Source organism: Ostrea edulis, chromosome 2, assembly GCF_947568905.1.
Source record: "Ostrea edulis chromosome 2, xbOstEdul1.1, whole genome shotgun sequence".
In the NCBI taxonomy this organism is placed as follows: domain Eukaryota; kingdom Metazoa; phylum Mollusca; class Bivalvia; order Ostreida; family Ostreidae; genus Ostrea; species Ostrea edulis.
This window is the reverse complement of record NC_079165.1, coordinates 40,878,327-40,905,348: the sequence shown is the minus strand read 5'-3', so window position 1 is coordinate 40,905,348 and position 27,022 is coordinate 40,878,327. Positions and strand designations below refer to the sequence as shown.

Sequence of the window (27,022 nt, the reverse complement as noted above, 5' to 3'; positions counted from 1 at the left end):
AAAGAATAACATATGTAGATGATTAAATAGAACACTGCATTCATTAAGCAGTCAATCCTATTAACTGCAGACCAGGGCAATTATACCCCCCCCCCCCCAAAAAAAAAGAAAAATCCACAATGGAGGTATTCCTGGTCCATCCATTGTAAGTGCCTTCAGAACTTCCACGTGGAGAATTTCTGAATTCCTGGAGTTACATCTTCGTCCTCATGTAGAGGATTTGCTGCCCTATCTAAAAGACATCACCAATTACATTAATGAGAATCCTTCGTCTGACATTCCCCACCATGTATTACCTCCCTGTACATCAACATTCCACATCGGGAGTGTATTGAAGTCTATAAAGAAGTTTGGGATATGAGGTTCATTCAGAGACCTACTGAATCGGTAGTGAAACTCCTTGAACATGTTCTCAAGCTCAAAAACGTCATGTTCAATGACGATCATTAACTACAAACACGTGGCACAGTCATGGGCACCATATGACTCCATCTTATGCCCACGTTTTGATGGGAAGATTTAAAAACGTAACCTATTAATGCGGGCAACAATAAAGCCTCTTAGTTGGTTGCTATTCACTGACGACATTGAAAGGAAATGGGTAGGTTGAATGAATAATTGTTTGTTTAAGTCCCGTCGCGAATTTTTCCTCATATTGAGACGCCACCGGCTGTAGGTGAAGTACTTCAAATTTAGACCTATGCGAAGTGCTCAGGGCCGTAGCAATGAGGGTTTGTTTTAACGTGCCAACGCCTGTCGTGAAACGGGACCTTCATTTTTAAGGTCATATCCGAAAGACCCATGATTCTCACTTTAAATGCCGAGCGTTTGGTGAAGGAGCAATCACTACCTACATGTATGTTAACGTCTTGGGTTTGACGCGGCCATAGCACGAGCGGGGCTCAAACTCACGATCTCTCGGTTACGAAGCGAACGCTCTACCACTGAGTAACCGCGACCGGTGAAATAGGTAGGAGATCGCGGAGTCCTTGACAACTTTATTGAATTAGTTAATGCATTTCATGCTTCAATCCAGTAAATTGACGGAAATGTCGAGTTCAGTATCCACGCCAAACCCATTTACTCCCATGTATATATATACATTGGTATCTCTATATATCTCTTGCTGTCAAGATGCAACTCTCTCCACACGTTCAAAGGAGTATCTAAAGGTTTAGCCACTAAAGTCCGTCGCATCTACTCCACTCCTGAACTCTATTGAGAAAACGCATCTGTGATAAAAGGGCATGTGGCCCCAAAGGTGCAAGCAGCTATTGATGAAATGTCAAATCACGACAGGCAATACATACTACCATATAATGAAAAATTGGTAGTAGACAAATTTCCAATAGTAACCACCGCCGTGGTGGCCTAGAGGTTAGAGAGTTAGCCCCGCATGCGGAAGGAGTTCGAATCCCGGCCGCGACAAGTCGTTAAAACAGGTAATGACAGTTCCATCTCCAAACGCTCGGCATCAGGTGTGAATGTCACGGGTTCTTGGAGATGACCTAAAAAACGGATGGTCCATGACACAATAAAAAACCCTCACAGCTCAATAGCCGTAAGTGCCGAGCAAAGACCTAAATTTGAAACCCTTCACCGGTCCTAGTGACGTGTCCATATGAGTGAAAAATTCTCGAGAGAGACGTTAAACAATCAATCAATCAATCTAATAGTAACAACGTTCCACCCTGTATTGAAAGACCTAAATGAACTTCGTGAGAAACATATCGTCATTCTTCACACTAACCGAAGAATGGTCGATATCTTCAAGGAACCTCCATGACTGCCTTCTGATATCCTAGAAATCTTAAAGACATGGTGGTGCAAACCAATGGGGCTTTAAAATTTGTTCTGATGGCACATGCCTGTTGCACAAACACAGCTCGAGCACAGACATTTTAAAAGCCCTTTCACGGGCCGATGCTACTGAATGCTTGGGGACACATCCTGTGGCACGGACAACTGCATCTATCTCAAGCTGCAAGTCTTCGACCAACAATACGTACGTAAAACAGTAACTGGGGATTAACGTTGAAGGATCAATAACCAGCGGTTTACCATTGAAACCAAAAGTGTTAGAGAAGTCTCCCAAACATAGATCTTTGTATGGCGTTTAGGATCGGAGCATAATTCTTTATCATGTGTCACGGACCTCGGGTTTTAAATTATGTTGAAATTAGGGGAAGTAGATATCTGCCTCAATAGTGGTTTGAACTCATGAGTAATGCAGGCGTCCCGGGTTTGATTCCTGGTTCTTCCTAAAAATTTCACCTTCCATTATCTGAAAACAATATATAGATCTATATGTGTGAGGCTTCCTAGGAGGGATCCCCACCGAACCCACGACCTGTCTGTTGTAAAGCGGACACATACACTACTGAGGTACTGTACCTGTTTCTTCCTCGGTGGAAAGGAGGCAAGGATCCTATCTAAGGTAAGATTCCATTATTTCCTGCAAACAGTGTACATGCCCTTGTCTCTCAAGTTATTCAATGCGTGAAATCATTTTTTTTTTTTTTTTGCATATGATTAATTCTTAAGCCGAGACAGGCATTTCGGAAATTTTAGGGCCATTAAAATTATCCTAATATTCGCAAATGAAACCTGCCATTAAATCGTATACTGTCTGACATGTTTCATAGCAACTGTTAAGGCGTTCTTTAAATTCTACGTTTGACTGTGGATTACTTTATTTAGCTGATCAAGGTAAAAGGCTGAAGATGAATAACATAAGGATCATTGTCAAATTAGGTTTGGGAACACCCTTCCCATGATTCTACCTGCCTTGGCAAAGTTTCAAAGGAATATTGGAATTTTATTTCCTATATTTTGTGTGCGTTATAATTATTGCATTGGCAGTAAACATAAATGTAAATGTATGATAACCATGCAGTGAGATACACCACATTGTCTATGCATGTACTAAATCAAATTTCTCAAGTCTATTGGAAGCATAAATTTGACAGCACAATGTTCCATATATACACAATGCATTTAATTATGTGTTCACATCAGTAAAATAATGCAACATTTACAGAAAAACATATTCTAGGAATATCAGGGGACTATAAATCCTATAACGTCGATGACATCCTACCGAAAAAACGACCTTCTTATGCCAGCGTTAGAGTTAACAATGCAATATTAAAACGTTATTTTCTTAAAATCAGCAACGAGTAAATGGTAAACATCACATATGACTGAAACGAGAAAAGTGTCGTCTTTCTACATGCTAAAAATAGGTGTGTATTTGAAGTGCGGCCGATTTTAGCCAAAATCTCCCCTTGTTCTTTATTTCTGTAGGCTATTTTAACTTTTAGACGATAAAAATATAGTTGCATTATAAATTCTAAGAATTGTTTGTTACTTGCAGATGAACAATCGAACAAATACATTAGAGTTACTTAATAGTTTTTTTGATGTTTTATTACATGAAATGATTAACCATGGTCTACAGTGGTAGATACAGATGCCGAATGTCATTTCAGAAAATCACTTTCAAAAAGTTTTACAAAATATGTCAAATATTCATACTTATCACCAGAGAAAATATGTTACAGGGGGTTTCAAAAGCCTCGTTTGAAGTCAGCAATTTGAAAATTCTGTGGTCGTTATCATGATCGTATTTGCAAATACAACCTGTCGGTAGGTCGAATGCTGTCTCACGTGTTACATATTAATTGTTAGACCATTCTTTACATATTTATTTTGACTAAGAATTACTCCGTTTACCCGATCAAGATATAGGGCTCACGGCGGGTTTGATCGGTCAACATGGGATGTAACTCTTCCTAGGCACCTGATCCCACCTCTGATGTGTTTGTTTGCCCTTTTCTTAATTTTGTATTCTTTATAGAATTCATGAAAATGATCACTGTTCGTTATCTTCACTTTTCATAGATAGCATAATTTCCATTATAGTAAATTGTTTTAGAATTTTTACCTATAGATTGTCTAGAGAATGACCGGACTTTAACAAAACCATAAAATCCCGCTCTGTAAATGCGAGGGACTATTCTAACATGATTGTAGCGTCACGTCTGCTTATATTACTAGATGATTGTGACGTCATATCTGTTTGCAAATGAGGATAGATTAAACACTTCGTCTGCTGCAGAAAATGTAAACGAGTGTGCAATACTATAATTAAACAAATATAAATTCAATATGCCCACCTAAGGACGTTCCGCTGAAATGTCAACCGAGCCTGTGATAAATAATTATCGATATACTAAATGAAACTTGTCAGTAAATATAAACTATTTAAATGAAAGTAATACCAAAACAAGCCATAGTTAATGAATGTTTCATAGTTATCACTAGAGTAAATATTAACGGTGTAATGATAATTACAATTGTACTGAAAGTTGCAAATATCAATTGTAAAAACGAAAAAAAATAAAAATGGAATTTACAAATTCACAAATCTATAATCTTTGTTCGAATTCTTTCCCTAGCCTCGGAGAAATACTAGCAAAAAAAAGCATTGAACATGTTGCAACATTTCATAACAAAGTAGCCGAAAATAAAATCATTTCAAACACTTTTAGCATTAGGGACACGAGTTTGTCCGAACGCAAAAAATGGAATTATCTCCCGATTGCACAACACATTAGTAATTCATATTTGACATGCAGTATCACTATAATGAAGTAGAAATTAGATTCGTCGATAACGCTCATGTTGAATTTATGAAAACCTTGTACTGAAGATCTGATTACACCACATACATACAATTAGTATCAGGAGCAATGTCCTATTGTCAGCATTTCTTATCACTGTACTTTACTCTCACTGGATTAGTATAAAATCACGACGATACAGTCCGGATACTGAAACACAAAAAAGCTACCTCCAACGATGGAGCGAACGTTATTTTTACTTCTAGCCTTAACGGCAGGAATATGGGCGGGTAGGTTTTTCGATTTCATTTTCCTTTTTCAAAGGTCCATTGAAATTATATATAATGTACTCTTTTTATCGGTCTTATTTTCATTTTCGGTTAATATTTGTCGATTTTGTTGTTCTGAAAACTGAAAAATCTTTAAAACTCACCTTTTTGTCTTTCTTTAATTGAGATGAAATAGATTTAATAAACACGTCCTACAAATTCATGATCTTATATGATATTCTATTATTTGAATTACACCCAATACGACATTAATTAACAATATCGAGAATGAAATTATACGACTTAAAATTGTGTGTAAGCATGTGTATTACGATTGTGCCATGAAATGATTAAAGTTGTTCATATGTTGTTCATATGGAAAGTACTAAGTGTAGTTGTTGACTTTTGGATTTACCCTGTAATACACACTTGCGATGAGGTTAATGCGTGTGCAAATACAGTTTACAATTATAGCTACTTCAACATGGGTGTACTATCTGTTAATAGGTTAAAAAAAACCCACATAAATTCGATAATTATAGTTATTTAAAACTGAACTTGACTAAAGATTCATTTACCCAAAGATGGCTATACTTAGATTCTATTCTGAAATTTTAAACATGGAACTTGATAAAGACGATCTATAAAAATTCAACAATAACTACTCTAATTGTACTATTTACTGTTTTTCTTCGCTCCAATGATTACACATTTGAGTCACGTGGTTTCCTCTTCATCAGCTGAAAAATGATGAGAATTACCCATTGTGTTCTGAAAAATGTCGCTGCGGTATACTTCATTGATAACCCCATAGATAAGATAAATGAATTGTTTGGAAAGTATCACAAATGTTTTTAATTTCCAGACAAGCTTTCGCACACTTTCGCACGTTTTTGTTGATGATTGCTTGGTTTGAAGGGAAAACAAAATATTACAGTTAATATAACATCACAATGCGCTGTTTAATTCGTCTGCGTTATGTTTCCCGCATAAGATGGATAGGCACATCAAATGTCTAAAGTCTTGTTGCAAGATGTTAAGAGTTTTCGCTTGTCTCAACGGTCACATCGTAAACGTATTATATTATATGTTTTTCCCTCTAATCTACAGGACCCATAAATGATATAGCACCAGATGACACATGCTCAACAACATGTACAGGTAACTATTGCATTTTGTGTTGTCATTATACCTACGATTGCTGTTAGAAAATATTCGGGACATGACACTAACAGCATAAATCGTTCCCTTTTCAGACTCTACAAAATTCGGATATGAAGCTGGAACTACTTACGACTACGACTACGATGTGGACACGACCACTCTCATTCAGGGGGCGTCTGAGGGGAAATCGGGAATGAAAATGACCACCAAAGTTCAAGTTGAAGTTCTGTCAAAGTGTGACCTTGTCCTGAAGGTCAAGAATGTACAACTTCACGAACGAAACCCCGAATCACCAGAAAAATATGTCCTGTCAGGCATGTCTGGAGAATTCAGCAAGCAGTTGGAGGATAATTCACTGAGATTCTCTTTCCAAGATGGTCGCATTGATTCTCTGTGTCCAAGTAAGAGTGAGAAGACCTGGGTCCTCAACATCAAGCGAGGTATCCTTTCCCTCATTCAAAACACAATGGAAGACCTACAGGTTGATCAGAGAGTCAAGGAGGTTAGCAACATATACAATATATTGTCTCTTTTTCATTTTAATTAAATGACGAGGAGAAAGCGACACATGTATAAGCATGAGAAATCGATATGAATATCTGTACATTAATTTCAGGCTGACGTGACAGGAACGTGCGATACCGACTACACAGTGTCTGAAAATGGATGGTACACCGTGACCATTAAGAAGCACAAGAATCTTTTGGGCTGCACAGAACGCCAAGGATTCCAAACAGCTCTGCAAGGAACACCATATAGAGTTCCATCGGTAGGATATCGGGTTTTGCTGATAGTTTAGTAATCATTTAGTGTCATTACGTTTTGCTGATGCATCTATCATACACTCTATTCTTTCTCTTCAGGAAATCCAGTCTTTGCCTGTCTTGAAGAGTAGTCACTCTTGCCAGCAGGAAATTAGCAAATCGGGAATCCTGAAAGGATCAACCTGTACAGAACAACATCTGTTTAGACCATTTTCACGAGAATCAAGTGGCGCTATTACAGAAAGCAGACAGATACTAAAATACACAAGCGAGAAACGTGGAGCATTATCAGCAAGTAAGTTCAATATTAACGGACTACGTTGCTTGAAAAGCAGTTGCCATTATGTTGGACCTTAATGAATTCTTTTTAATTTTGACAGGATCTGTGAGCAGAAAGACTGGCATGAACTTTGAGCACTACTCAGATGTTGCCAGTAGCATGAAAACTCGCAATGACATTGAAAGACAACTGGTCGATATTTGCATCCAAACAAAGGAGGATATTCGACACGAAACACCTAGTCTTTTCTCCGACCTTGTGTATATCATGCGAGCAGCCGACTCTCAAACTCTGAATAACGTTTATTCAAACATACAGAGTGGAACACTCTGCAGCGACAACAACCAGAAAGTCAGGTAACATGCAATTCTTTCTCAAATCAATTTTGAAATTGTAGAACATTATGTTACTTGTCGTATATTGATGAAATTTAATGTCTCAATAATTATTCCAGAAAGTTTTTCATGGATGCAGTTCCCATGGTCGGAACATCAGCCTCAGTCGTCATGCTTACCAAAATGATTAGCGACAATGAGGTGACAGGAATGGAGGCTGACATGTGGATGACAACCTTAGCCTTTATCCAAAGTCCTTCAAAGGATATGATCAGAGAAGTCCTGGTAAGACTTTATACATGTGAAAATACATGTATATTATTTCCCTTTCATAAGAAAGAAATATTCTAACACTTGTTTCCATCACAGCCTCTTCTGAAGAAGAATGGTAAGGCATTACTGGCTGTGAGCTCCTTAGTAAACACCTATTGCAAGAATACTGCTTGCGAAAAGGATTTGGACATCGCTAGTGTCATTTCCGCTCTGGAGGATAAAATTGGATACGGCTGTTACGTTGATGAAAACAACAAAGATAACGTTAGTACAATTTTGAATCATTTTGAGAAATAGTCGTTGATTAGTATCAACATTGCATTTTTGTGTTTTCAATTTCTATCTGCTTCCATTTTTCAGATCATCTTGACGCTTCGCGCTCTTGGAAATTCTGGTTACATTAGTTCGGCAACTGCAACACTCAACAGCTGTATCTCCCGAAAAGACAATCCAATTGAAGTACGAATTGCTGCAATCGAGACCTTCCGTCGTGCATCTTGTGAGAATGACGTACGTACTAGACTACTTGATATAACATATCTAGTATAAATAAGTACAATTAAAACTAATGTAAATGACTTCTAATCTTACTTCGATTCTTCATTACAGAGAAGTCAGGCTTTGAAAGTTTTTAATGACAAGGAAGAAGACTCTGAATTAAGAATCGCCGCCTATTTGGCCCTGATGCAATGTCCATCTAAAAGCATTCTGTCTACATTTCAATACGCTCTGGAGAAAGAAGAGGTTAACCAAGTCGGTTCTTTCATCTGGTCTCATCTCACAAATCTGATGGAATCCTCCAGTCCATTGAAACAGGATATCAGATCCATTATGGAAAACGAGTACCTGAAAAAAGAATTTGACATGGACAAGAGAAAGTTTTCTAGAAACTATGAAGGATCCTTCTTTCTCGAAAAAATTAACACAGGGGCTTCTGTTGAAAGCAATTTGATCTGGTCGTCGAAATCATTCATGCCACGATCACTGATGACCAATCTGACAGTAGATTTGTTCGGAAGATCTGTTAACATTCTGGAAATAGGAGGAAGAATTGAAGGTCTGGAATTCTTTTTGGAATCCTACTTTGGACCCAATGGGTATTTTACCGAAAAAGATGTCAAGAAGGCAACCAGCCAGGTGGTTAAAGGAATTGATGCCAAGAAAATGAAGAAAATTGACAGCCAGGTATATATGATTAATATTTATGTTCCTTTCTATGTGACTTTTGGATATTCCTCATTCACTGAAAAGATGTTATCCAATGTTTTCTTTATATATGTAGTTCGGTATGGGAATGGACCAACTGAAAGGAGCTCTGTACATGCGAATGTTTGGAAACGAACTATCATACAACAGTTTCAATGGATTTGAGAGTCTTTTGAGTGGAGACAGTATCAACATTCTGGAGATGTTGATCAGTATGTCTAAAAACCATGACTACTCCTTTACACAGAACATCATGTTCTTGGACACTTCTATGATTATTCCAACAAGTGCCGGATTCCCATTAAATTTGACAATTAACGGAACTGCCACAATTGACATGAAAGTCTCCGGAAAGGCTGATCTCCGAAAACTGGGTACTAGCCCCAGTAGTCTTCTTATTAGTGGATTGATTCAACCAAGGTAAAATAACAATGCTTTTGCGTTCAAATGGCCTCACCTATGCGTGACGTTGAAGTATCACATTACAATATAAGGCACATTTAATACAACAATATCTCTCTCTCTCTCTCTCTCTCTCTCTCTCTCTCTCTCTCTCTATGATTTTGTTTGTAGTGCTGCAATCGAGGTCTCAAGTATGATGAGTGTTGATGCTTTCGTGACAAAGAGCGGATTGAAAATGGTGTCAACTATTCACTCCAGCACGATGTTAAAAGGTCATTTAGAATTGAAAGATGGGAAGATTTTCAATGCCAATTTGGACATGCCAAAAGACAAAATGGAAATTTTTAGCCTGAAGTAAGATATTTTCATAAGACTAATATTTTATTGATTGATTATAAGTATATATAAACAAAATGCAAATGGATTTTGAAATCATATATTTGTAGAACTGCATTCTTTACTGTTCACCGAGATGCTGAAAAAGAACAAAAAATGATCACAAAAAATAGGAAGACTCACAAAACATGCACTGGATCCTATCTTTCTAAAATCACTGGCTTGAAATTGTGCGGAGAAATTCAATTTCCGAATGCATCTCTTGAGGTCAACGCCCCGTACTTCCCTCTGACTGGACCAGTGAATATTGATCTATCCCTGTTGAAAGTTGATTCACACAAGTCATATAATGTAGAGGCTAGATTTACCTCGGTAAAGTATATACATGTTTTCCACACGTATAATTACAGCATTGAGAATTATTTCTCGTTTGAGGAAACTTGAACTCAATTGACGTATTTTCTGTCACTAGAGCAAGAAAGAAGTTAACATCCGTATGGCTTTTGACACACCAGGATCACGAGTTGACAGGGCTCTTTCCGCAGAATTTCTTCTGAACAAAGCGGACCCTAAAATTCAGCTTGGTTTACAGTCACCATGGAGTAAATACGCCTTTACAGGTATGCTACCAAAATATCAAGCTAATATACAATACATTATAATCTTTATTTGAATGACATGGTTGTGTGCTATCTATAATTCACAATACTCTTTGAATGTTTAACATAGGTAAACTCCAGAATGAAAAAAATCTGAAACATGTTAGTGGAAAATTCGTCCACAATAAGAGGGAATACTTAGTAGTTGCAGAACTGGCAAAAAAGAGGAAGGGTAACTCTTATACTTACACACCTAATGTGGAGATATCTGCTCCCAAAATGAAACCCATCCAACTGAAAGGAGGAATCAACTACGAAGGAATGAAACTTTTAGACGCTAATTTGGTTTTAAGCGGAGTATCCAAACAACCAATTATGACTTCAGGTAACATTTAGCTCACACTTTAAAACAATTACTGCTTAATCATGTTTTAAAAAAAAAAAATCATTTCCGCTGTTTTACTCGGATTGCTATTTCAAAACTTCATGACAGTATATTTCTTTGCAGTAAATTATGCTAAAAAACGCGTCGTGGTGTTAGCTAAAGCAAGTATCAGCTTTGAGAAGAAGAAAGAATACGTGATTGAGTCCAGAGTTCAGACGTATGCTACTAAGAAAGCTGCTAATTATAGACCATATCTATCCATCAAAACACCTGAAAAAGAACTTGTAAGCTTTGGTGGTTCAGCTGAATACAAGAGCGGAAAGGCATTAAAGGTGGATTTAACCGTTGATCGTATCGTTTCAAAACCCCTGAAATTCTTTGGTAAGTTTAATTATGCAGAAATATACAATACTAGTGGATCCATTGTCCACCTTTTATCTGACTTCAGTATACACAAATATCTATCTATCGTTTCAGTCCAACTGAGAGATGCAAGTAACAAAAAGAGTACAGGAATACGATCCAAAATAGACATCAAATCCCCCGTTTTAACAACAAAATCAACTTCCATGTTCATGTTGAAAAATAAGAAAATAGCAATAGTTCGGTCAACACTTGAGTACGTTATTTCTCGTGTCAATAGAGACAAGGTCACTCTAAATGGAAAACTCAATATTGCCAACACGAAGAGCCTCTATGCTGCGAAAGGAAACATGTAAGATGAAAAAGCTATATAAACCCCGGACCGGGGGAGAATTAGTGATTTTTGATACATATTATGTATTTAAATACAGGTTATTTGAAATACTCATAAGATATATTTAAATGGTTTAAAATAGAAAATATTATTCGATTCAGGATTCTGGGCTTCAAACAGCAATCTGACTGCAATCTCAACGTCAACTTCGATATCAGCAAGAACTGGAAACACTCCGAGGCCACTGTTGTTGTCCAGTACGGAGCAAACAAGAAAGATAGAAAGAAGCGCATCGAGATTGCTACTGCAATGAATCACGTTCTGAATTGGAAACAGAAGTTCAATCTCGATACCAACACCAAATTCATTTTCCCGTACCTTGTAAGTAAAATCCGAAGTGCCAGGAGTTTGTCGTATATCATTTAATTCAATATTCAGTACTATGTTCCTTGATATATCAATATGGATTGTCGATATATTTACAGGATGTGAACTATCAAATGAAAGCAAAGCATGTGCAGACTTCCAAATCCGTTGACTCTTCCTTTGATGTCCTCTTTGGCAAGAAATCCTCCTACAGTGCTTCTTTGGAGCTTAAGGACAAATCCAAGAAATTTAGAAGTCTGGTAGCTAAACTAGGCATTTCTATTCCAGACAGAGATATCGTCATCAGTAATGTCTTTGATCAAACCAATGCCAAGAAATGCAGCAACGTAATTACAATTCAATTGGAAAATGGAAAGAAATGCGTCATCCAAACAAAGGTGCGCCACATTGCAACAAAGGAATACGACATCTTGACCTCTTTCAACATTCCCTCCTACAAAATGCTTACTGTCTCAGGACAGTACAGACTCATTCCTACAAATCTACACACTAACTCTGAAGTCCAATATGGCAAAACAAAATATGCAGTTTCCCTGTCATCCCTGGTCCGTCCTGGATCTCGCATCCAGCTGACAGCTGATATCGAACATCCAGTCCGCAAAATCACGGCGGAGTTCGACACTCGAATGAAAGCACCTGTGTACTCAAGCAAATTGGATGTTAAATGGGATGCATATAAAGACTCTTCAAAACAACTGATGCTAAAAGGAGACATTATGTTTGAAGGAGTCGAGAACTTGGAAGCTACAATTTCAAAAGTAAGTCCTCTAGGATCGGGCAGTATTAATCTTAAACATCAGAGTGGAGGTAAATATACTACCCATGCCCATGCTCAGTGGAATAAGAAAAGAGTTTCCGTAGACTCCATGTTTGGTAAGGAAAAGAATGGTTACAAAGCTGGTCTGAAGATTGAATCTCCATTCAAAGACTATAAATCCATTAATATTAATGTTTGTCACCAATTGGATAAAACCCAGTATTCAACAAACATAGAAATTGATTGGAAACCAATAGAGCGCATGTCCTCCACCCTCTACGTGAAACGCCCTTTGCAATGGGACAATTTTGAAGCAAGTCTTGATCTTAAAACACCAGTTCCAGGATTTGAAAGATCTGGAGTTGAACTGAAACACAAAAGGGCCGAACGAATTGAAAGCATGATCAAATTGTCTTGGAACAAGGATTTCCTTCAGGCGAATATGCTTACTGCTGATAAAACTACCGCTTCTTCTAGAGATATCATAGGAAGATTGAGTATGAAATCAACTCTGCAACAAATAACATATTTTTACCTTGCTGCAAAACATGAAGACAACGGGCAGAGGTTTGAAAATAGCATTAACTTCGAGCACAACGGAAACGCTTACAACTACCTTGGACAATTAACACATCTTCAAAATGGATGGAATTTGCAGAACAGTGGAAGTGTCAAGCTAAGCTCTCCATCAAGACAAATAGAATCCTCCTGGTATCACAGAAACACATTTAAAGAGATCCAATCCACTTTCAAATTTGGATCCGATGGTACTGTCGTTGATTTCAGTGTGAATGCAAAGCAGAGCATGTCAATTCCACGTGGAACACTGACTTTCGAAACAATTTTGCGTTCCCCATTCAGAATTGCTGAAGACATTGTTCTGACAATTTCGCATGAACACGGAGTTGGAATGATCGATAACCAGATTAATTACAGTAAGAAAGGAAGGAAAATCATCTCTCTGGTGAACATCTATAAACGAAACAACGGAATTGCTACATCAAGTCATACTTTTTCATGTCATGAAGACACTAAGAGCCTGTCAATATCCTCTCAATATGAACACTATCCTCTAACAGGTAAAGTTGAATATCTTTCTAACAAGAAATCCCTTGGTATGATAGATGGACATTTCGATTTCCTTCCAACTGGATTGATGAGCGGAAGAGCCCAAATAAAAAGTCAGATACCTGGACTACAAAAGTTGAAGCTTAGCATAGAACAGTCCAACGAGAGAGGTGAAACTGTTACAAGATCATCCATCGTCCTTCCATCAGGAGACTCCATCACGATGGAAAATCGTGGACAATGGAGTAGCAAGAAAAGTTTTAACACTGTTTTAACCACAACACATAGACATTTTCGCAAAATGACCATTGGTGCCGAATTTTCAGGCAATGTCAAATCATTCCATACCAGTGCTAACTTAATGATCGATCCCCTAGTTGGAGCTATGTCCGTTACATCTCGGTGGAATTCATATGGTGGAATAATAGCAAACATCCAGGTCAAAACCCCATTTGAGCAGTATAAACAAAGCAGTGTCGCATTTACATATAATGACCAGAAGGCAAACAAGGTTACCGAATTGAGTGTTGAGTATCTGCCAGGTAAAACAATTAAGGTGGAGTCTATTTTACGCCCAAATCTTAAAAATCTTGAAGGCAGTATTGCTCTCACAACACCCTTCAAGGAGCTTTTATATTCTGCAGCATCGATTCGTCATACCGGCAATAGTCGTAAATTCCAGTCTCATGGTGAGATTGAATACACCCGGGGAAAGAAAATCCAAGGAGATTTAACTTTTTCCAATGATAAGAAGTTCGAAGGAACCGTGATACTAAGATCTCCCTTTGCAAGAGATTTCATTGCTGCATTCGACCACGAAGGGTCCATTTCCCAATTCTCTTCCCATGCTGAAATGCAGTACGGAAAATCAAAGAAATACGAAATTACTGGAAATTATGGCAAATCAGCTGGTACCATTTTGATTAAATCTCCACTATATGAGGATATAGCTGCTTCTTTCAAACATATGGGTACCATATCGAATTTCAGCACACATTTGGATGCATTATATGGCAGAGGAAAGAAATATGAATTGGATGCCAAATATAGCCAACAAACTGGTAGTGTTAGCATTAAATCCCCTTTGTCAGAATACATGAGAGCGTCGTTCCAGTATAAAGGAGAACTGATAAATTTTGTATCCCAGGCCGAATTCCAGTATGGCAAATCCAAGAAATACGAGGCAAATGCTAAGCTTTCACTCGCCAAAACATGGACAGGATCCCTATCATTTGACTCTCCTCTCACTGATGATTTTGCAACATCCTTCTCACATGCTGGTAAAATTAGGGACTTCAAACTCACTGCTGATACAAAATATGGTAAACATAAAGGCTCAATTACTACAATATTCAAAAATGCAAAGAAGACTATTGGATCTTTGGAATTTAAATCTTCCTTTGTCGACGATATCATGGCTCAGTTTTCTCACGAAGGCACACTTAAGACTTTCAATACCAGTGCATCACTGAAAAAAGGAAGAAAGATCATGTATGAAATATCTATTGCATTCTCAAACGGAAAGAAAGTAATTGGATCAGCTATACTGAAAACACCATTTCATAAAGATCTATCAGCAACATTCAAACACTCCAGAGATCTTTCAGGCTTTTCAACGACAGGTGCTGTAAAAATAGACAAGAAAACTCACTTTAAATTGAATGCAGATTTGGTAAATAAGAAGAGAACTAAAGCAAAATTTCAGATTCAAAATTCATTCACCGATACCATTACACTTACTCTCATCAAAAAAGGCAAACCAACAAATATGAGAGTAATTACAAACGCACTTATTGGCAAAGGAAATAAATATACGGCTGATATTACCATGAAACAAGGATCAACTTCAGTTGTGAATATCAATATGGCCACCCCAATACCCGGATACAGGAAGATGAAGGGAATCTGGAAGTTCAGTGGAAGTAAGAGGAGTTTCAAAACAAGCGTTCGTGGTTCAATTGGAAAAGAATTCATCACTGCAGCTATTAAGATGTCTCTCCGACCAAAGTTTGAAGCTGATATTTACGTTGAAACGCCATTTAAAGGACTGAAAAAGACAGGTATCATCCTTTCTCATCAAGGGACCCTTCGTGATTTCAAGTCCCATGGAGAGGTAACATTCGGAAAGAAGAAACTATATAATGGAGATATTATGTTCACCATAGATCCAAATATCGCTGCCTCTATTGCACTTCAAACTCCATTCAGGAATTTGGAAAATACTGAACTCTCCGTGACACATGATTGGTCTTCAAGAAATTTCAACAACCAAGTAAATATCATGTTCCTGAATAAAAAAAGAATTTCCTCGAGTCTGAAAATGGATCTTGAGTCTGATATTTCAATTGAGATGTCAGTCGAAACACCGTTTAAAGATTACGAAATACTACAAGGATCGTTTACTCACAAAGGCACATGGAAGAAGTTCCGAATCCATGCCGAAGGCTCTGATGGGTCCAACAAGAAATTTACTGGTGACATTGACATGGAGATGATTGATATCATCAAAGGAAATATGCAGTTGACAACTCCCTTTAGATTCATGCATCTTCTGAAAGGCAGTATTTCGCATGTCGGAACATTAAACAACTTCAGAAGCCATGCCCAATTCCAACACAACAACGACAAATCTGAAATCGATATGAACTTTAGTTCTTTGGTCAATCTGGAAGGAAGAGTATTTGTCAAGTCACCATACATCAAAACAATCGAGGGTACCTTTGTTCATGACAGTTTTCCTATTCTTACGGCTTCAGCAATTAAGTACGGAGGTAAAAATCTTTTGAATGGAAAATTATCGTTAAAGTCCTATCCTGTGCAGGGATCTCTCTTTTTAAATTCGATGTACACCAAACCTCTGAAAGCCACTATAAATCACTCCGGTACACGTAGACGATTCAACACAGCTGTAGAAATCACCTATGGCAAACAGAATATCAAATCTACAACAGAGTTCGACTCAACCCACGACATCTCCGGCAGAGCAGTAGTAACTACCACAATAGGAAAAATCAACAGTGTATCTGCTTCATTTTCCCACGCTGGAACAATAAACAACTTCAAATGCCATGCTGAAGCATCTGCTAATGGTGAGAAAGTGGAGGGTGACGTGAACTTTAGCAGCCTTGGTCCAATTGAGGGAACACTGGCCATACGTACACCATTTATTGATTATCGAGAGAGTGACTTTTCCTTCCGACATAATGGAGGAATTCGGAATTTCAACAGCCATGCCGATTATTCACTTGAAGGTCAGAAATCCGAAGTTGAGTTGACCGTTGACATCGTCAGAAAAGTAAACATCAATGGTTTCATCAAACGACCATCTTCAGATGATATCATTTTTAAACTAAATCATGCTGGGTCCGTTCAGAGATTGAAGAGCGGCACTGAATTGACTTATGGTGGGCAGAAGAAAATCCAAGGAAAGCTTTCCTTTGAAACCGTTCCTTCATTAACCTTCGAAGCTTCCCTGGAAACAAAATGTACAGTAGTGAAGAACATTCAGGTTTCCGTGTCACAAAACGGCACTTCAGAGAATTTCAATATCCATTCTTCAGGCAGTTTCAACGGTAAGAAAGTGAGAACTGATTTCGGATTCGATCGACGCAGTGGGATTGATGGCTTTGTAACTCTGAAAACTCCATTCAATGACGATATCAAAGTCTTGCTCTATCACAATGGACCAATTACAAACTTTAAAACTGTAGGAGAAGTTTCATATAGTGGAAGAAAACAAATAGAAATTGATTCCTCGCTCGATGTCTTATCATCAGTCAGCGGACAAATGTCTCTGAAAACCCCACTTCGTCAATTAGATGATGTTCAAGCTCATTTTCGCCATGATGGAGATCTGAACAACTTTAGATGCACTGGAAAAGTCAATTTATCCGGAAAGGAAATGTTATCTGCTGATATTTCTTACAACGCTAAACCTATTTCTGGATCTTTCAACATCAAAAGCATTGGTGGAAAACTGTCTGGAGCATTCAACCATTCACAGTCAACAAGCTCCATGATATCTCACGCTGAACTGAATTTCAATGGGAAAAATACTCAAGCAGACTTGTCCTATTCTAATGATGGCTTCAGAGAAGGAACTGTATTGCTATCGACTCCATTCGGTGAAACTATCGGTGCCTCTTTTACTCACAAAAACAATGATGGCCAAATCAAAAGCAGTATAAACATGCATTCAGGAGAGAAGTATATCGTAAGTGCAGCTGAAATTGCTTTTGATAATGGAATTAGTGGAAAAGTTTTGCTCACAACTCCATTCGAAGGATTCGAACGACAATCCATGTCAGCCAAATATACAAGATTAACGGATAATCTATCTGGAATTTTTACAATTAATTACAAAAATGGACAAATAATTGAAGGTCAAATGTCAGTATCTGGAAAGGATGCCAAGAAAGGCAACTTCATCATCACAACACCGTTTGATGGATTTAGAAAGTCGAAAGCTGACTTTACTTACTCTCTTTCTTCCTTCGGATTAAAGACGACAGCTAAAGCTACCTTCCGTCGAAAGAGCATTTCTGCAGATCTTATCTTTGACAAAAGTCCACTTCAAGGCAGTATCGTGTTGAAATCTCCTTTCAGTGGGTTTGAGGAAATTAAATCGGCTTTTAACCACGTCAGCTCTGGATGGGGATTCAAAAACCACGTTGAAGGAACGATGAGAGGTAAAATAGTTCAAATGGATACCGCCTTTAACAACAAGAACTCTATATCTGCAAGTACAACCATCAAAACTCCAATACCAGCAATGAATATGTTTTCAGCTTCTTTCAACCATGAAGTAAATGCTAATGGTATCTCGAGTGTAGCCAAAGTCGAAATTGAAAAGGATGAAATTTCTATTGAGGCTATATTGAACAAAAACCCAAGTTTGACAGGTTCTATCACGATCATAACACCATATTCTGGCTATGAGAAGCAATCTGCATCTTTTGTCCTCAGTCAAGAAATTACTGGCATGCAATCATATTTCGAGGCTTCAGTTCGTGACAAGAAAATGGAAGTCGATGCAAATCTGAATTTTCAGGACGGCCATCTTTCAATACGGACTCCATTTGAAGGATTCAAAACACAAGATATACTCTACACTTCAAGTAGCGAGAACCTCCAAGTAAAAGGAACATTTAGAGGAAAGACTATTGAACTCAACTCTTCTTTTCTCACCAGAAATGGAATACAAGGCATGGTTTCGTTAAAAACACCTTTCGTAGGATTCGAAGAACAAACGATTTCCATAAATAACGAGGGAACCCTTCGTGGATATAAAACACATACAGAGGTTACTTTCCAGAGGAAGAAGATTGAACTTACTGCCAGTCTGAATATCGATACAATTGTTGATGGAGATTTGCAGATTATTACTCCATACATTGGCTTCGAAAGTCAGAGACTCTCCTTCAGAAGTGAAAGTGGTAAGATACATGCCACAGTATCAGTCATGCAAGAAACCATCGAGTTTAACAGTGAGCTCTCATCCAATCAAGGATCTTTATCTCTTAGATCGACTCTCAAAGGGTTTAAGAACCAAGGATTAAGCTTCACATTTGATGATAGGAAAGTCCATGCAAAGGGCAGCTACGGACAAAATACAATTGAAGTTGATGGCGAACTTTCAGCAAAGAAAGGAAGTATCTCGATCAAAGCCCCGTTTACTGATTTGAAGCATCAGAGCATTAAGTTTATCAAGAAAGGACCAAAAATTCAAGTGGAAGGAACATTCATGCAAAAAACAATAGAAGTGGATATCTCATTTAGAAACAACAGAAAGATGGAAGGAAACATTGCATTAAGAACACCTTTCTTAGGTTATCGTGAACAAGAAGTTTTGTTTTCTCTCGATACTACCGGTGAGGGTTGCCAAACACACGCCGAAGTATTCTTCAACCAAGAGAAATCTGAATTTGATCTCACTGTCATTAATGGATTAAAGAAGGAATTTAAAGTATCTGTGAAAACCCCATTCAATGGATTCAAAGAGCAGGGTTTCAGCATCGATATTGTAAAATCATCCAATGGTCTTCGAGGACATAGCGAAGGAAACTTTGATGGAAAGAAAATTGAAGCCGACATCACTCTTCAGCTTCAATCCCAACTTTCAGCTAATCTCCTCGTAAAGACGCCTTTCGTAGGATTTGAGAAACAAAACATTAAATTCACACATCAGATAACAACACGTGACATCATATCCCATCTGGAGGGAACATTCCGCCATCAAAATCTAGAAGCCGATCTATCTGCCTCTCTTAGAGATTCAAGTATGAATGCTAACTTTAACATGAAGACACCTTTCAATGGTCTTGAAGTTGTGAATGCTTCAACATCAAACACATGGTCTTCATATGGATATACTACTCATTTGGAAGGCGGAAACAATATAAAAAAGATTGAATTCGATAGCTCATTGGATACCTTTAACGCAGTATCAGTCTCAATGTCTCTGAAGACACCTTTCACTGGTTTGGAATCTACATCATTTACATTGAACAAAGATGGAGCTTTGAAAAACCTACAAGTGTCCACCAATCTTGTTTATGGGTCTTCCCATGCTATATCAGTCTCATTGCGTAACATAGTAAGAGATTCTTCACGCGAACACTCCTTAAAGTTCCAAAGTCCATACAATGATGTATCTGCTATGCACACACAGTCGTCAGATAACGGTCTATTTCAATCCCAAACCGACTTTTCCATTGGAAGTCAATACAGTTTCAGTCAAACAAATACTTTGCAATACAACGATGCTTCGTTGGTTGACTTGACAGCAACAACTACATACACCATAGATGGAATATCTTCCACTACAATGACCAAAGTACATCATGAAGGAACTCTTGGTGACTTCAAGACCGATTTCTCCACAAGGTATGGAACTGAGGATGCAATTGTATCAATGCAATTCAAAAACACAGACGTCATTGAAGGTTCACTGTCCGTCAAATCTCCAGTACAATACCTTCGTAATATTGATGTTAAATTTTCACATACCGGGGACTTTGACCAGTTTACAACAAATGTTGATTTCCAGCATGAAAACACAGGAAAAATGGATGGAACACTTACTTTTTTCCGGCAAAACTGGCGTCGCATCAATTCTAACTTGGTTATTAAAACACCATTCAGCGGATTTGAGCAAACAAAGCTGTTTGTGAAACATACAGCAAACAGGAACAGCATCAAATCATTTGTTGAAGTTGGATACGGTTACGATAAAAATATCCGAGCTTTAGTGAAAGGATCCCTCAGTCCAATGGAAGTAGATCTCTCTTTCAAATCGCCATTTGATGGTATAAAAAATCTTCAAGCAACTGTCAAAACTATCACATCTGGAGGTAAATACAACTCCGAAATGACCTTATCTAGGCAAAACAGTACAATGCTTTTGCAGTCTACAATCGATCTTGACTCAACACCTATGTCATTGGATGTTGCTTTGTATACTCCGTTTTCTGGTTTTGAATCCTCAAAACTGATTGTCTCTCACAAAGGAAGTCCCCTGGATTTCACCACTAGTGTAAATGTACAAACTTCTATTGGAAATGCAAAATCGTATGCTAACTTCAGATACATATCTGTGTCTGATATTGACGGCTCATTTTCGTTCATCAGTGATATTAGTGGACTTGAAAACGTGAAGTTCAGTGTTAAAAACGATAGAAATGGCAATGAATACAGAAACCAAATAAAAGCCTCGTGGATGAAAGGACAGAACATTGTGTCCGATGCAACATATTCCACAAGTGAGTCATGGAGAATCACCACTCACAAAGCTGGGCTAACAATCAGCACTCCTTTCAGCAAATTAAAAAGTCTTAACGTCCGAGGAAGCAATGAAAAATCCAGTGACTCTGCCAAGCAATCCCTCCTTGCCGAAATTAATGGTGAAAAATTACTGGACACAGAATTTGCTTATGCTAAAGATTCAAAACACTCTATGTCTTTCGTGATGAGAGAGCCACAACCAATGAAATTCCAAGGGGAAACAGAGATGTCCGATTCCGTTAAATTTGCCCTTGTTTCCATTAACTTGGACACAACATCGACAGAGAGGCAAGCGAAATTTGAAACTAAATATGTCACCAATTCTTATAATCAGAGAACAGAGGCTATAGTTAAATTTTCAACACCATCCAAATCCGCTGAAATCAAGGGATCAGGAGAAGTGTCATCTTACCGCATGTTTTCGTCATGGGATATCCTTATTGATGATTCTCAAGTTTTTGGATTCGATGCTGAACATTCAATAGTCCACAATCGAAGCAATTATGAAAATGAAAACAATCTGAAGCTGAGATTTCCAGAGAGAAGCATTGCATTGTCTGGATCCTATCAGAATAAATATGGCAAGAAGTCTGTCGATGGATACGTAATGTGGGATGCAGACAGAGACACATCCAAGAAAATTGGTGCCAATGCCAGCCTTACTCCTAAAGGAGACTCTCTGCAAGCTGATGTGTCCTTAGAAATCCCAAGTATTGGCAAGGTAACTACAATTGATTGTAAAAATATCATTGTTTTTGAACATTCAAAGACTAGATCAAAATTCTTTTACTTTATCATAAGTATTATGTTTCCTTTTTATAAGGATGTGAAATTGGACTCTGAAATGACCCTGAACCAAGGAAGCGTTGTTTTTGATGGAAAAACAGAATTCAAATATTCTAAAGACGAAGACAAGACCGTTGTCGTCAACTCCAGAATTGAGGACATCTCAAGAGGATCAAACAAAAACTATACCTTTAGCTTCGGACTGAGGCACCTTTCAAGCAGTGTTGATGTTCAATTTAAATCACATGTCGGAATGTCAGATGAAAAGTACTCCAGCGGAATCAAGGTCGACTACCTAACAGCGAAACGCATCAGTAAGAACTTTGCTCTGATGGGAGAAATTGACAGCCTTCGTCGGCAAATAAACGTTGAGGTAAATAGTATATTGAATTAATGGACTTCCTTCCAATATATATGTTTGTTTTCATTTTGTTGTGATTATTTTGTAATATTCTTTTATGTTCCAGGTGACCTCACCCATTAAATCGATGATTATGTCCGGAAAGATAGAAACCAAACCATATAAACTTAGTTTGCGCGACGTGTATGATAACACAAAGGAGATCGACACTCATATCACTGTTGACCCTGAAAACATATTGCTGGATGCACAAATTAACTATGACATAGGTAAATTGGAATTCCATTCGAAACATTCGACAATATTCTGCCTACTATTTCTGAAAGATTAAAAGAATTAATTTGTTCTTTCAGATAACCCAGCGAATGTGTTAAACTTCATTGCTAGGTACGTGAACGACAGTGCCATTCTTGCTGAGGTGTACCGAGGTGAAAATTCACGTAGAATTACAGATAATCTCCTAGCAATGAGATTGAATACTTCAAGAATCCTGCACACTCGTATTCACTGGAGACCTACCATGATCCAGGATCTCAAAGTAATACATTGATTACATTTATATAATAAATTTTTTTAAATTATTTAACTAGACTTTTCTTGTGTATGAAATCACATTTTAAAAGATTTTTTTTATATTTAGCTAGACTTTTTTTTATGAAATCGCTCTAACTTATTTCCTATTTTCATATTCAAAGGTATCTGGACTTGCAAAGATAGCTTTGATTAGTAGACAAATGAACACCGCTTTCTCTGAGACCGCCAAAGCAATGGGTGATGAACTGAATTCCAAATACAATTTGATCCGCCAGGCTGCCAGCGAAGGATACCTCCCTTATAGTGAATTCATGGGGGAGATCATAGCAGAAATTGAAAGGAACTACCCCAGTATCGATATGACACACATCAGGTATTTCTCTACACACCATCCAAAAAATAAAAACAAAATCTAACCGAAACAAAATACAAATCAAAGCTCGAAAGAGTTCATTATAATTTTACATTCATTCTGTCTTCAATTTCAGATATAAAATTAAAAGTTATCCTTTCGAGTGGCAGAATTTCCCCGGTAAAGAAACGTACAACGATTATGTGGAGGCCATCAAGGAACGAATGACAGTAAGACATGTCCCCCCCCGAAGTTGCCTGTTCTGTTCTGTGATATAATGCAGAAGTTGTACTGTTTTATTTTGTTTTTAAGCTGATTGAATCAAGAGGCAGCAAGAATTATGCTGAACTTATGGATTTCATTGAACAACAGTTTGTTGAATTGTCTGCTGTCATTGAAAGTTCTATGAAGAAATACCAAGGTAGTTTTAAATGTTTTGATTATAAGGTTAATGTAGATTTGGAAAGTTGATATAAAGAATACGTTTGGTGTACCTTTTCATTCCATTTATTACCTCTATCTTTATCATTGAAGCTGCGGTGTCCAAATTGTCAGGAAACCACCTATCCGAATACATAAAATCAAAGTACAATGTATATTCAAGAACACTGAGTGAATTGGAAGTGCCAGATATGGCTAGTCAATATACAAACGCCATCTACAATGCCAGGGACCAAATCGCTTCTAGAATGAATGGACCTGTATTAAAGACCATTAAACAGGCTGGGGATCAAAGTTATGAACTGGTTAGGAAATTTTCGTTTGATCGTAAGATTCAAAATAGCGTTATGAAATCTGTTCATGAATGAAAACATTACGTGTATTTTGTATATTTGTAGGCTAAAAACGCATACAAATATTGGGAAGTGGAAGAAAATATCAAATCTGCCATGACCAACATCTTTGATATGATCAAAAAAGACATTGAGGAGGAGTTTGCGAATCTCAAGAATTCCATTTCCAACCTTCAAAACTCTAGAATTACTGTTTTTAACCCAAAATCAGGTGAAATACAAATGGACACTTACTTGCCTGTAGCTATGTCATCTTTGAAGGAACTTCCTAGAATATCAGTCGCCAAGTATGTCAATCGATTCCACTCCTATGTCCCAAAATATTCCAACAAATGGGGATCTCTGTCCGAGTACGTTCCCGATTCTGATGTTTCTAACTGGATTCCACCATTCAGAGGTACTGAAAGATCTTCATAATATGTCTTCCGGAATTGATTTATCATTTCATTTTTAAACTTAATATTTATTCAGTTATGCATTAATATCATTGTTTTATTTCAGCTGTTGCTACTTTGAATGGCAACCGTGTAACAACTTTTGATGGTGAGAAGTATGCTTTTTCTGGGAAATGTTCATACGTTCTAGCACGAGACTACACTGATGGAAATTTTTCTGTCATCATGAAATACCTCGGAAAAGACCAGAAACAACTCATCATCTTGACAGCCACTCAGAAACTACAAATCGCCCCCAATGGGAAGGTATGAATTTGTTTGAATGATTAAATTAATTTGTATAGAATTTGAATTAGGTACCATCCTTCATTGCCCCGACATAGAAGAAAAAAGATCCCTGACTAATTTACAAGACTTTATATAATCTGTTGTAGCTTCGTTTTGATGGAAAGATTGCCAGTACCCCTTACAGATCTCGTGAATTAAGTATGGTTTCAGAAGAGCAGTCGTTGAACGTGTACGGCCGTGGATTCACCGTCACTTATAACATTCCAAGAGATAAACTTAAACTCGTTGTAAGTGGATGGTACCACGGAAAAGTAGGTGGACTTTTTGGAAACAACAACAATGAAGTGTATGACGACATGATGACATCATCACGGCGAACAGTAAGCGATGTGGATTCGTTCGTTAACAGCTGGGAGGTTGACAGCAAATGCCGTTAAACTGAAAAAGACTGTTGATACTAACTTTGATTCAATTCCATGTTTTTGTTATATTGATTTCACGTAATAAATACAATCAATTCAAGCAGTATATACAGTGTTTATGTTAATTTCAGTAGCTGGGGTGAAATCGTCGGGGAGAAAAAGAAAATGAAAAAACAAGAAATGGAAGGAAAACCTTTCAAATGTTTTAAAATTAAGTCATTTTGTCCACACACTGAACAGGACTTCTTCTATCAATACGAAAGTACAAAAACTGTTAACTTTAAAAACAAGGAATACTTCTCTTTAGCATAAAATTACGTGAAGGAATTAATTTGTACAAGTTAATTACTATGAATTTGTTGATGGGGAGAAATTGAGTGGATCTTATATTGATCAACGCTGTTGAAGGTATTTTCTGTTCAACTACACAGAAAGTATTGGGTGTTATCTTGACAAACCATCCGAAATCAACGGGTCCGTTTCATGTCACAGGAAATATTTTGTTGCATAACATTTGAAAATTTCAATCCTTGGAATTGTGTCAACATTAATATAGTGACACAAATATTCAAAGATCTGAGAAATATTTTGTAACTGGGAGTTAGGAGATGGTATAAACAAAATTAAGGTCAGGGTCTACATCTGTAGTAACTGGGTCTAATGTGACAAACCAGGGGAGGACCATCAGACCCATACAAATGACGTCATTTTGCGTGTACCTCACCATGAAACGGACGATGAAAGCCGACAAGATTTCTGAAGAATAGTAGAATTATCGGTTTTCACCACAATAGTTGAATACTATACTTAAGAATTCATGTCGGTTTTCTTCATCTGTTTCATGGTAATGCATATGCAACTGGATAAAGCAAATGGACGGTATTTGTAATCAATCTACTGTTATACATGTGTGTATGGGATATAAGGGAACAAGTTTTGTTTCACTTCACACCAGTGTTTCCGATTTACCTGTGCGGATAGCCTCGACAAAACTCCATGCAGTGCTCAAAATTATGATAAAAATGTAACTCCCGAGTACAATATGTTCTTTGATTATATATGGATTTTAATCAAGGACAGGGGACAGATGTGGAAATCTACATTTCCAATGTTTTTGCCTTTGATATCTTTACAAATTGTAATGACAGCCATTTCCTCATGAATGCGCTCCAAAGGTGAATCGTGATAAAGATACGTAGTTTATTTTCACAACTGGGACTTCCGAAAGAAATGAAAGTAGACTGTAAATATATGTATTATAAATAAACTTCAATTTTGAAAATACACGAGGGTATGAACTGTGACGCTTCATGCCAGCATACTTCATGAAGCATCAATGCTAAAGAAATTTATTCTAATTACATACATTTCAATTTTCTTGCAACACAAAGATACATTTTTAAGAATACTTTAAGAAGAACCACATGACAGAGGTAAGGATGGGACAGAATGATCAATGATAGACTAGAGTGAACATTTTTCAAAGTTGGAAATGTATCGAATCATTGAAAGTATGTAGTAGCCTCTGTATCTGTAAAAATTTTGGAGGTGACTCATCAACAGAGCAATGCGACTCCAAGGTTGGTTGTGCACATTGAAAAAGTTACTCATTGAAAGTACGTGAAGTGGCTGCATTAAATGCTTCTGGTGTTTTATATAAATTCAGTTTGGTAAAGATTTAAAGGCATAAATGGTGCGCAAAAAAGTTTTCAAAAATGTGTACGACAGCTTAATTTTAGAATGCTCGTTGAATTCCCATTT

General features: G+C 37.4%; 1 protein-coding gene across 1 annotated transcript; it reads left to right on the top strand.

The window, feature by feature from the left end:
* Window positions 1-4,863: 4,863 nt before the first annotated feature.
* Window positions 4,864-25,367, top strand: LOC125679922 (uncharacterized). Its single transcript, XM_056153999.1, has 30 exons — window positions 4,864-4,915; window positions 6,005-6,055; window positions 6,151-6,560; window positions 6,675-6,827; window positions 6,922-7,117; window positions 7,203-7,458; window positions 7,557-7,722; window positions 7,807-7,974; window positions 8,071-8,220; window positions 8,320-8,895; window positions 8,993-9,336; window positions 9,490-9,672; window positions 9,765-10,026; window positions 10,127-10,274; window positions 10,384-10,638; window positions 10,762-11,019; window positions 11,116-11,353; window positions 11,497-11,716; window positions 11,821-19,695; window positions 20,014-22,050; window positions 22,153-22,488; window positions 22,583-22,745; window positions 22,830-23,014; window positions 23,172-23,383; window positions 23,499-23,592; window positions 23,675-23,783; window positions 23,897-24,108; window positions 24,202-24,553; window positions 24,658-24,857; window positions 24,986-25,367. The coding sequence occupies exons 1-30, from the start codon at window positions 4,864-4,866 to the stop codon at window positions 25,274-25,276; spliced, it is 16,152 nt and encodes a 5,383-aa protein (XP_056009974.1). The 3' UTR covers window positions 25,277-25,367.
* Window positions 25,368-27,022: the final 1,655 nt, after the last annotated feature.